General features: G+C 40.5%; 1 protein-coding gene across 5 annotated transcripts in view; it reads left to right on the plus strand.

Moving 5' to 3' along the window:
• Positions 1-4,733: 4,733 nt before the first annotated feature.
• CDIN1 (CDAN1 interacting nuclease 1) overlaps positions 4,734-13,241 on the plus strand; it is a 28,942-nt gene continuing 20,434 nt past the window's right edge. The window contains exons 1-5 of one of the 5 annotated variants that reach the window (XM_078872087.1): positions 4,734-5,288; positions 8,257-8,302; positions 9,181-9,245; positions 10,169-10,229; positions 12,010-12,082. In XM_078872087.1, coding sequence (XP_078728213.1) covers positions 5,155-5,288; positions 8,257-8,302; positions 9,181-9,245; positions 10,169-10,229; positions 12,010-12,082 — 379 coding nt within the window. In that variant the 5' untranslated portion in view covers positions 4,734-5,154. The remainder of the gene's footprint in view (positions 5,289-8,256; positions 8,303-9,180; positions 9,246-10,168; positions 10,230-12,009; positions 12,083-13,241) is intronic. The other 4 variants (XM_078872088.1, XM_078872089.1, XM_078872090.1 and 1 more) reach the window with 4 other exon arrangements.

The raw sequence follows: 13,241 nt of genomic DNA on the forward strand, positions 1-13,241 counted from the left end.
GAGCACTTTTTTGTTTGTTATATGCAATTGCTTTCCCTTGCAAATGTGTACATGTATAAAGCCCTTTCTCAATCCATTGTTGGATGAAAGCCCTCCCCCATGCCGTGCAGGTCCTGCGGGTTATTTGGGCATACTTCACCACGCTGGTCGGTGAGGGTTGCTGAAGGAAGGTGGGGGCGGAGGGCGTAGACGCGGTAGTATAGTACAATGGGAACGATGGTATAATTAGTTATCTGCACTGCCCACTTTTGCCCATCACGTCGTTCCACAGCCTATAACATATGTTGTGCATGGTAATCGCTCATACAAGCACTATCAGGGTTCAGTCCTGCTTAGTTTCAGAGATCTGATTAGATAGGACACTTTCCGGATTTTTGGTCATAGCCAATTGGTGCCTAGGCAGGCATGTGTTGGCTCTGTTTATTTGTGTAGTGAAATGTTATATATTTCCCAAAAAATCATTAATAGTAACCATATAGGGGCTTCACCCACTTTCTAGCTCGATCGCTTGAACATCACACTCCATGGGCGGTAACTTCTTCGAATTGACATCGGTCATTTGTTCCGTCACAATCATCTTAAATGCATTCATCGTCATTATCGGGCCACATTCTATATCCACCCGCTGAATGAAGGCCTCCGCAAGCCGCCACTCATCAGCCGCGGACTCGGGATGCCACAATCCATCTCACACGAATTCATTTCATCGCTCCACCTCGGGAGCAGTCATCTTCTCAGATGTGTCCACGACTTTGGCTGCCATTCGTGACGTCAGTTTCGATGAGCTACCATCATCCCTTCTCAGCAACGTTGTCCTGCCCAAGGCCACTTAATTTCATTACCCGTACGTATTACGTTCTCAATGTTTCCCCTTTTTGTAAAGAAATAATCAAGTTTAGTTCGCGTATCCGACGTCATATTTACGTCAAAAGATAGCGCAAGCCAAATGGAACCACCTGTTCGGAAGCATCGTTCGTGATTGTTCTCGGCTGCTTCGAATACAAAAAAAGTTCCTAACAAAGAAAATGTTCTTTGCGATATATTTATCACCGCATACATTATTAAAAAGTTTAATGCCTTTTAAAATAAATTAGTATCAGATTAATATGTTTGGGTATTTGTATAAATAGTTACTAATTTTCCTCGCTGCAATAAATTAACTGCTTTAATATACTCGTATGAATATTTTACCCTTTTTTAATCAGCTTTACATTTGCAGTTTTAATATTTTAATGGCAATAATGTCTACATGCCTGCTGACATGTCACATTTTCCCGAATTTTTTTGCATTTCATTACCTAAGCCGTGCTGCTTTGCATGCACGCAGGAAAATCTGGTCCCAGTGCTGCGCCGTTTGCCAAGGACTCGTTTGTTTACGCGTAGGGATGACATCGCTGCCCGTTTATCAAAAGTGACAGCAGCCACCTGCCTGTACTTGGCTCCTATGTACCCCTAAAATTACTGTACGGTGTATTTACAGCAGTGCAGCTCGTCGACCGGCAGGTCCCGTGCAGTGGAGTAAAGACGTCTGGCCAGCGAAGAAGAGTAGGCCAAATATTCGAAACCCAGTGGTCCTTAACCTGGGGTGCACGCACCCCCTGGAGGTGCCAGATGCCCTTTCGTGGATGCGAGACGTGGCCAGATTTTTTTAGAAGGTAAATCATCGAAAACACAAATTAAGCACGGGCACGTAAGTACACCGACGTTGTTTCATCAAACCTAATGGATGTATTAACATTTCCATTTTTTTACGATTGAGAAACTAAGGGGTGCATACTACGGTAAAGGTTAAGAACCACTGCTCTAAACTATCTGTTTTTTATTTTACCAGGTAATGCTCAATGAGCTATATAGCTCAACACAGTGCCTTATCACGTGGACATATATATCAGTCAAATACTCTGAACGCATGTTGATTCTAAATGTGGAGGGAAAACCGGAGGACCCGGATAAAAATGCACACAACCAAGGGGAAAACATGCAAACTCCAAATATACCGGCGTCGTGGTCAGGATCGAACCCACGACCTCCTGCATACCAGGCGAGGTAAGTAACATCTCCACTGTGGTGCCCACTCTCGAAGAAGCTCCCCTGTGCTTCTTCAATCGTAGGTACTTCTTCAGGTTCAAGTTCATTTATTAGGTATAGCCCTGTGAGCCATTCGGCTCTTGAATCGGGTGCAACCGCAACAAACAAAAAACTAAAACATGAGCAAGAAAACATCTTAAAGTGACTATGTGACTAAGTGCAAACAGAAAATCCAAGAAAAGACAGCAAAATATTGCAGAAAAAGCACCGTACACCAACACTGTGTGCACAAATCCCAATGGGATGCAAGTCAAACAACAACAACCACAAGACAACTTAGATTAAGGCCATCAGTCTAACTCTGTACTACAACAAACAAACATGGCCAAACCGAAAAACTTTTCGAAAATCACCAAAATAAAGCCATAAAAGCAATGTAACAGTGGTCATAGGAACTGTGACCACATTTTCACAATAAACGACGTAAACAACATGTATTACCAAACTCTGCAGCCATAGCTGGCTGCATGAGTCACTCCACAACAGCAGGAGCATCAGTCGGAGTGTCAACATTTTTCAATGCACCTTTAAGATCAGCACACTAAATCAAAACACAGATCATACTCTGCCGGTAGTGACATGATTAGGCAATTACAGGGCTGCACCTTTATCTTACAACAGTGCCATGCTCAGCCGTGGTAATGTCCATACATGCCGTGCATTAGTTGTGGTTTGGCTGCGAGATGGCGAGAAGGTGGCAATGCAGCGATGGATTCTCGAATCTATTAGCGTGGATCTTTGGGTGTTATGTCTCATCATTTGTGTATTTTCCAGATATTCCATCGCAGTTTTCTCTCACAATTCCGCACAACAAAAATCGGCCAAGCATCCCAGTGCAATCATTGAGACTCACTGAGGTTTTCTTGAATCAAGAACTTTATATATACAATACATATTTAACTTTGGAGTGTAGCCAATTAAAATTGCAGATGCAATCGATGATTTTGTCATGAAATCATGGTCCTTTGTAATATTAACAGATAACAGGAATCACTTGAATTTTGAGGTGACCAAAAGCCTACGTATTGCTTGAACGAGTAAACACAGTACATTTATCGTCTGTCCATCCATCCGAGGACACTTCAAATGTTCAAATGGACTACAAAAATCCCTATATCATTTGCTCCAATACTGACCAATCAGCCCACTAATTACAATTCCCAGAACTGACGTTTAAACAAATTTTTGTCAACAAATGATTTAGAGAAAGCATTCTTACATGAAAAGTGTAACGTTATGCTGCAAGAGCAATGCACTTAGTGTACAACAAAGTAACATGTGCATCGGATTATATGTCCATTATGTTTCCATGTGCACGTGCCTTTGTAGTCAAATTCCATTAAAGTAAATTTAGAACCCCTTAATCGACTGGTTTTCCAACTTGTTTCTTCACACGACTGTACATGGTATACTGCCGTGGGATAATAGTTTGAATGTGTTGGTTGTATTTTCTGACTCAGTTACACTGCATAAAAAAAAAACATTCTTATATTTTCTACAAAAAACATATATGATTCTGCACATTATTATGTATAACAATATGTACAAAATACAGTAATACATGCATGTTTGCTCTGATTATGTTATGGTTTTATGCGTAGTTACGTAGATTAAAGTGGAAGGTTTTTTTATTTAAGAGGGGTGCACGTCTTGACGTTTCAAGCAACTGTCCTTGTGCAGGAAAAGCCATAGTTAAGGGCAAATGTGAGTTTCAAGCATACATCTTAAGCAGACACAGAGTAAACAATGTACTATATCCTCGCTACATCTCTTTTTTGTAATGCTTGGAATCGCAACGATCAATGAATACGTAAAAAAGTCATCGTATTGACTGTTAAGTGGCATTTCGCAGAACACGTCATGGTTTGAAAGCATACATATTAACCCATTATCAGTGCCCCTACCTTATTAAAGACCAAATCAGACTTCATTGGTCACCCCATGCCCTTATAAATCTCAATGTTTATCATACAATAGTCCCATCACAAGGGAGAAACACAAATAGACAAAAAATGTTGTTGTCCGCCAGATGGACCTGAAAACTAAATTTCCCTGTACAAGAATATGGGGTAAAGCTGTATGGATTGACACGGTATGTGAAAGGGACGACTGCCAATGGCCGAGACTGCTAATGGAATGGAAGGAGAGAACGACCAAAAGGACAACCACTGCAGAGATGGAGCGACGAGATTACATTATAATAGTTCATTAGCAGGTCCAAAACGGGACTGTGGCATCACCCTGAAGGCTGGCGGCAGTGCGCGGATGCCTTAACCCAGCAGTGGATAGACCATGGCCGATGATGAGAACAAATGCACTCGGGGAAGTGAAAATCCGAAGAATCACAATAAAATATAGTTTTTATTCATCCAAGTGGATGTATCACTACCGCTTCTAACACTCAGCACAGCGACATTGCGAACACGTGTGTCAGTAGGGGGCGGGGCGGCGGCGGAACCACATACCCCCTCCCCCACCTCCGGGGCACTGCAGCCAAACGCGCGCTGATTGGCTTCCGCTCTTCGCACACACTGAGGGTCTCCACCCGAGTGGCCAATGGGAGAAGGCGTTGCTGCTCCCGCGCTTTTTTTGCGAGCGCGCGCGTTTGTTTACCCCCCGCCCCCACCCCCCGCCTCTCCATCCCCAGTTGCCGCAGAGCTGATGACGAGGCCTGAACCTCGGTGGCGGTGCCGCTCTTTCTTCGTCTCCTTCTTTCTTTCTCGTCCATTCCCCTCGCTGTCACCTCGTGGGAGGCGGGTAGAGAGAGAGAGTCGAGTGCGGCTGAGGAGACGGGCGGGTAGAGAGAGTGAGAGATCTTCACCGTCGTCGTGAGGCTAGGCCCCGCAGATATTTACCTCTTAAAAGTATACATCTTTTGCGTAAAGCACCACTGTCTGCACATTATAACTACTGCGCCTATGTAATTGTCATTGCGTATTGTTGATAAATACATCATAAGATCCTGAACGCGTTCTGTCCGTAATGCGTGACGCCGGGCCGGCTCGTGTTTGTATGCGGCTTTCTCTGTAAAACTTAAACAATGTGATACATTAAATAAACGAGTTAATGATAGTTGTTAATACGTGTTTAAACGTTGCCAAAGAAATGAAACTTGCGGAATACAAAGAGATAGTTGCGTTCGTTGAGCCACTGCGACCGGTACGGCGATGTATTCAAGCGTTAATAGAGAAATTCCCAAGGTAAGATGACACGAAATAAATGATAATTTATCACTTTTATGTTGATATTGAAACTATTTCGTTGGTGTACAACTGCAGTTACTTACGCAGCACAATGCAATATTCAATGTTGCGGAGTATGATGTTGGATTTAGAGGCAGTATCAACACAAATGTATTGCGTTTGCATTCATCCAGCAGTGGATTGAGCAGGGATGGAAATGACGTTTCTAGCGATTACCTGGATCATTGTTTTTCTCCTATTCCACTTTAAAGTAATCTAAGTAAGCAACGTGGTGAACGGCAGGGGGCAGTGCAGCAGTCATTTGTTGTGCTGGGCTGCTATGTGCCCTCTGCCTTCACCAAACGACAGTGACAAGCGTGGTGAAGTATGGTCAAATACACCATTGGAACCTCCTTTGCCAGTAGCAAAATATTATAATTGTTTTTTTACCCTTTTATCTGGCAACAAAACTGACACCTTTTGGTCAAATAACCAACATCACCCGCACGTTCGTGGATGAAGCCCCTCACCCAACAGGGGACTGCCAAAAACAAGGCATTACACGTGCAAGCGCGGAAAATTCGCTTGGTGTTTATAAGTGACTTTTCTTTTTTTATTATATGCAGATAACACGTCAGTAAACAAACTTGGTAATTTTGTAAAGTCACAACAATGTTGACCTTTTCAAACACCCTTCATCACAGCAGTTCACAACCTCTACAGTACATACAACATGTTTAAATAGTGGAAAACATTTTGATTTAAAGCTTTTGTGACTGCGGGGATTCATACGCTTGGTTCTTTCGGTAAAGTCACGTAGAAGGGAAATAATAAAAATATAAAACAATACAATTCTCACGACGTTTCGACTGCAACACAAGCAATCGTCACCAGGTGTGAAATCCACAGCAAGAATATAGATACTTGGTGGTGTGGTCCCTGGCTCAAACGTGCTTGAGAGGGGAAACATACTTTAAAGTTCTGGTCAAACAAGTTATATAGTACTCAAGTGACACCATTAACAGCACTTACATTTCAATGTCTATAGAAGCACTTCTCTAGTTATGACTGCAGGCTTAACCATGACTTAAAATGATTCATTCACAAGTACATTAAATATGAAATTTACAGCCCGAGGAGTCACACTGTTAAGTACTCAACCACAAGATAAGAGTTACACTGAAACGCCTCTTGGTGGATTTGATATGGGGGGATCGATCCCGTTATCCCTGTTTATCTGCAACAAAAATATTGCCATTATGCTATCCACGCGATTTTGGAATAAACACGCACAATTGGATTAATTTGCCACCACTTCCGGGTCACTTATCCGTGTGAAGGCTGGGGTAATATGAGGTTAGTGCTTCTGGCAGACCCCTGGGTGATTTATCCGCGCAAAGACTCCGATAATAGGATGGGCTAGCACTTTCAGCTGGGCACGCTTATATAATAGGATGATTTTAGCGGATATATTCAGGGACATGGATAAATGGAGTATCGGATAATAGGTGTATGAATAAGAGGAATTTCATAGGCTTTTTTTGTTTAATTAGAAAATGAAATATTAGAATTACGTTTATAATATAATTTGAAAACAATATTTTTATAGTTCCATATTTACATACAGTAGAGAGTTCCAAAGGTTAGAGCCATACAATCTTGCTTAACGCGAGATAAACCGTTCAACCACGTTGAATAACCCATATGAGCTAAATTATATCTAAACATTTGCATATTAACGGTATATGTTTTTTTTTACTGGTGTAAAAGGGCCATAGTTGCTTTGGTATTGTGGTCGGAGGGACAACGCGCTTGGAATACTGGGATCAGGCTGGCAGTGAAGGAGGACCCTGAGGCCGCCAAGGTCACCGTAAATTACCTGCAGTCTGTGCTGGGGCCTGAACTCTTGTGGAAAGGGGTGCAGGGCCCCAGCCATCTGCCCTGAGTCAACCTGTCTTATTAAAGGGATGTTTTCAAGTGACATTTATTTACCCCTGATCAAAACACAGAGCGGTCCTACACCCACCTTGCATGCGATATATATATAAATAAAACATTTGCATTGTATTTTGAAATAGACCAAGCAACAACAGAATATTTGCAAGCTGACATAAATGTGTTGGGGAGCATGTTGGGTTTTTTATATTCAAGTGACTGTAATGTGTCTCTTGGGAAGAGCAGTGGCCAGGATGAACACAGCCTAGGCTGTTAGAGCTGGGTCTGTTGCTCTGCCATGCACTTGATATGCCTACACGGCGCCTCCCTTGGCTACACGCAGAAACCTTTTGCTTGCTTGCTCACCACCACTCATTCTCTCTTGAGGTCTCATCGCCAGCTGTACTCGGCGCCAATTATTCTGGAGAAAACGAGAGGTGCAAGCTCTCTGTGGGGATTGTGTGCCGTGAGCGAATACCTCCCCCAATGAATACTGCCAACAACAATAGGACATGGCTTTTTCTGTCGTGGGAGAACAGCCGTTACGGCATCTAGAGAATCCTGGAAAGGACATACAATCTAATGAGCATCGTGGCCGTTGAGTGGTGGCAGGAAACATTATATATGTTGTTTTCAAGCGTATATATTAAAAAAATTGATGTGAAATGACTGTAGTCAAAACGTAATCATATTTAATTTAATGAAATGAATGTGCAGTAATTTCATTATTTTTAACAATACGTTCCAATCTATCTTGAATCTAGACTTGAGTCAATATAACTAAAAAATATTAACATTGCTTATTTGCCGTATTGCATATTTCTAATTAAACTTGATGGCAATGTTCAGAAAAGGAAGCAAGTATTTACTGCATAATGGCATTAGATTGGATGGACGATTGGGGAAAAATTAGTAAACCTTTAAATACTTAAAAATCAAGAAAACTGGCACAATATATGAGAATACCATATTTTAAATGCAGAACCTGTTGTAATAAGGTATTTCCAGCAAAACCATTATTGCTGACTCTGCCCTTTGTGTTTTCTTGCAGCCATGCCCAGGCCACGCTATTGAGCATCTTCTCCCTGGAGTATCAGGTTGGAAGTTTTCTCCTTTTGTCAATCCTGACAGTTGTCTAATTGAATGATGAATGTCCCTGCGTCGGGGTGTAATTGAACCACCGGCTCCGTTCGATCGGTTCCATGCTGGCGGCATGTGCGTCCAGCCTCCTCACGGGCAGCAGAAACCCTGGCCAGGCGCCCCTTCCGCTAGCCTGCCCGTTTTGGTGTGCCCATCTGCCCGGCTGCAGATGAGGCCTCGGCTTATTGGCAGCGACAGATAATGCATCACTCGCGGCCCCCATTATTATGCTAACATCCTGCGATTTCCCCGTGTCGGCCTAGTGTTGTGCAGTAACTGGCTGCCAACTTCCCCTGTCAGGGCGACTTTGTGCCACTGACAGGGATGATGATGAATGGCCAGGGCCACAGTGACAGAAGGCGGTATTACAAAGCAAATTGAGTCATTTATCATCCGGTGACAGGTATCAGTCAGGAGGCCGGGCCCGGAAGGAAAATTCGATTTAGATTGCGGTTTTAAAGGTATCTCTAGGCGTGCTCCTTGGGAGAATGTCAATGAAGAAGCTAAATTAAAGATTACGGAACGTTACACAGGGAAAGAGCCGCAGTTATAAAAATCGTTAACTGTGCTGATGCATTTGCCATGGTTTATGGTCCCAATTGTCCTCGTCACTTTCATACAAAAATGTACTGTGGTACGCTAGAGATATTTCAAAAATAAAATTATATGGAACTCATGAATTTCATAATGCCTCACATTATGACATTGTACAAGAAATGTTCTCACTGTACAGATTTCATTTTGGCCCAAGGATATAATGCCTTAGAAAATAGACTTCAATGATGCTACTGTTAAGTCTGTTAACCATCTATTTTTTATATCAAAATCAATACAGAAGCGTATGAAGAAATCCTATGCACGACACCATATGCCGGAGGTCATGGAGTATTACTATCAAAGGTATGACCTTGCAGACTCACTAGAGGGTACCGGAGTGCTATTGGCCCTCCCAGACCCTGCCTGAAATAACCCTCGGTATGATCACAGCTGGGGCTTTCCCTTATAATGGGTTTGCTGCTGCAATATAACCTACGCCGATCATATTTTATTTCTTCCCATAAAAGCTTCGGTATTGATCCAGCTGTTAAATAGGTCGAATTTTCTATCAAATAACTGCTTCTTATAAGTTATGTGGTTTGGATGTTGTTCTGCTCGTTTTCATTCATTTCTGCTGTTCTTGATCATATCGATTAACCCTTTTCCTACTAATGCGTTCTTTTTTCTCTTGACCTTTTAGCACCGAATAAATCAAGGATTTTTTTTCTTCTTTTTTACCTGAAGTGATTGATTCTTTTCTGTTCAAAATTTCAAAGACTCAGGAGGCTCTGAAGCTGTCACATAAAGTCACTTTCGTGGATACTCAGGAGTGGGGTTCTTCCCTATCAATGTGCCCATAACAAGCGCATGGGATTTATATTCAGTGGAACGCACTGAAATGTAATAGCACCCAGGGCTGAGATAAAGGCTGGGATCTGATAAATTGTGGTGCCACCTCAGGAGCCAGGGAAGGCAAGTCATGTTACAGTGACCCGCCAGGGAAAACAGTGAGAGCCGATGATTTCATCCTGATGGAAACCCTGCTGCTGCTATCCTGCAGTCTGACCTTCAGGGCTTGTGCGACGCACCGGATGTACAGTGTGATCAGTAGTGCGGATACTCACATCGCCCCGCTGCTAACCTTCAACTAAAGTTTTCAAGTCCATATTTTGCCTTGTTAAAATTTATATTCGAATAGGTAAAAAATACATGTTAGAAAAAGCACATCTCCACGAAATACAAATGTATCGCTTTGAAACATGCTTCTGTTTTCTAATTGTATACAGGTATAAGAGTGGAGTCGAAAAGCAGCCACTGGCTGCTGTTATTGTGGATCTGGCAAATGAGGTAAAATAATTTTCCTACAATAGCAGTTTGATTTAAAGCCTACACGAGAAGTGTTAGAGCATTAACTGAGAATCTGATGTCCATGCAATATTTTTATTATTTTATTACAATTGCACGATTTGTTTTTAAGTAGATAGATGATTAACAATTTGGTACAATAATCTAACCCTTGTAATTGTTATTGGTCATGATCATTGGTATTAAAAATGCACTTGTATTTAACGTTGTCAACAATCCTGTAAACATTGTGCCAAACACTGCAAAATACCATATGGTTAACATGAATCAAACATTTTCTGACTGGAAAACATGCATTTAAACAAAATGCAGTAATTGCATTTACTTTATATTTTTCATGTTTACAGCACCAGGCACAGACCAGTTTTTTTGGGGGCATGCTGACATAAGCATCATGTCATAGAAACGTTACATTGAAAGATGCTCGAGCTAGTATTAACGGTTAACGTGTGATATTTCCACGTTACTTTACTCATGCTTCAAAATATCAATTTTCTGCTTGTAAAATGCTTCTTAATACTATCTCTTGGTAATAATGCAACCCTTGACTTAGCCCAAGAGACACAAAATAAATATTAAATCTCTCATTGTTTAATAACAGATGACATCTCGTGTTTTACAGTGTGTCAGTTCTGATGGGTTTTATCGTTGTGTTGAAATCGCTGAATATATATGCATATCTATAATGCATTCAAATATAACCCTGCGAAATTACTTTGTCACCTGTAAAGTTTTTGAAATTGATATAGGAGGCTATTTAAATTGATTTACGCTGTAATATTACGTACCTCATGAGCTCAGTATCATAACATTTCATAATTAAAAATGTTTAACAGTCATATTAAAATCGAATACTGTGTTGATAGTTTATATGTATTATTTCAGCGAGCAGTTTGTCAAAAAAAGAACATATGAGCAAGCACAATAGCTTGACACAAGAATCAGAAAACAGAGTACATGGTGGAAATTAAAATTCCCTGGGCATATCATGCACACGATCGTTTTCCATAAGCCTTGCCCTAAGTGCAGAGAGCGCTGTAAGTAAAAATCCAGGAAGCACGGCGGTGTCAGCGGGGTCTCTAGCTGCGTACGCCCAGGCGAGACAGGGACATTAACTCGCAGGGCCTCATGAAAAATTAATGAGACAGGATGAAAACAGGGAGGTAAACTCAGCGATATTTTGAAACATGCAAGGGCTTGCCTATTGCCTGGCTCGAGAGAATGGCAAAAGGAAGCGGGCTTTAGTTTCCCTCCTGTGTTTGAACAAAGAATACACAGTTGATGCTGTGGTAGTGCAGTTTTCTTTGCAGTAGATCAGTTGTTTCGAAGACAATTGTTTTTTTAATGCACAAACAAAATGCTCACTCTGCATTTGAAAGTAATTCACTTATATGTATGCATGTAATCACTTATCATTTAGCTAGATGGAATATAGGTTTCACTACAGGTTTATCAAAGATGTATCATTGTTTTGCAAAGCACCTGTGCATTTGAACAATTATTTAAAGTTTTTTTTCTATTAAAAAAACAAGTACATAGCTTAGCAGTACTTAAATAAGTTACTAAAAAACGACAATTTTAAAAACTCTTATTCCACTGACTATACTTTTTTCATAATGAAGCCCATTATATATTTCATAAGATTCTTCCCATTTCTGCATACATGAGTGAGGTGAGTAATTTCCCAAATTTAAGTATTTCATATGTTTCGAAAGACTACTGATGACAACATTGGGACCTCAAATATACTTTTCTTTTTCAGGTTGATTTCTCCCCAGCCTTGATGGCCCGGATTATTTTGGAAATGTTTATTATCTCCACCAAAGGAGAAGCAGGTGAGTGCATTAATGTGTGATCTGGGGTATGGAGTACAACTTAACTTGTCTATCTTATCTTTAATAGAGCTGCAAATTATTTTTATTTACGAAAAAAATGTCCATCTGGACACTTCCCATGTTGTCAAGAACATCATGGACCCCTATACTGATGAATGATAAACTTAAGTCATAGCTTAGCAGTACCAATATTTTGCAGCAAATACTTCAAGAAATTGTGCTATCATTTATATTTGTATGAGTAGAACACAAGTGTGGGTGTGAGTATGCACACAACATATGTGTCTGTAAGTGCATTTATGTTTTTCCTTGCACACATTTTTGACACATTTGAATTTCCCAACAAAATTGGGGCTCCCTTAATGGACTGCCTTTCTAGCTTGGTTTTTGGTATCTTTTATAAGTATAATACATTTATCAAAAAAGAAAATGCTGCAACTAATGTTATATTCTTGATGTCATGAAGAAGCCATACATCACTTTCATGTTAAGTATTTCTCGAATTTTGAATACAAATTGCTATTTCACATGAAAGGTCATAAGAGGTAGACACAATACAAGCAAACACGATTCCACATTTCCACATTCACCAGGAAAAAAAGACAACCGTTATATGATTTTATTTTGTTCCATAAACAGTAGGTCAAGAAAAAATCTAATGATATGTATTTGTTTTTCAGATGAAAAACATCTTTGGAAAATACCCTATTTACCTTGTACTTTTGCACATTGATGACCAAAGTTCACAATGCTGACCGTTTTTTTTCTTTATTTTCCTTAAGGACTAGGTTAAACCACCTACTGAAAAGCATATTGTATAAGCCTTTTTCTTTTTTATGAGCCACATTCTAGAATATAACTAACAAAAATGAATGTCATTTCATTGCTGACCAATCCGCTCTGGGTCTTATTTGCTTATCGTTGATAATACAACCTTGATTGTTCACACCTTTAATGGTTGTGAGCATAATAAATAGTGACTGAAAATGAGACAGAAATGTTGAAGGTTTTTTCTTGATTCTACAGATGTTAAGAATAAAGATTTTAAAATGTAGTATGACCAGCTTTTCTGTTAGATCCTGAGCCATGTAATTTTAGTCAAAAGCAAAAAGTTGAAGTGTTGCCTTATTTTTTTTAATACATTTGAAGGTTTTTGGTA

Source organism: Lampetra fluviatilis, chromosome 33 (assembly GCF_964198595.1).
Source record: "Lampetra fluviatilis chromosome 33, kcLamFluv1.1, whole genome shotgun sequence".
Classification (NCBI taxonomy): domain Eukaryota; kingdom Metazoa; phylum Chordata; class Hyperoartia; order Petromyzontiformes; family Petromyzontidae; genus Lampetra; species Lampetra fluviatilis.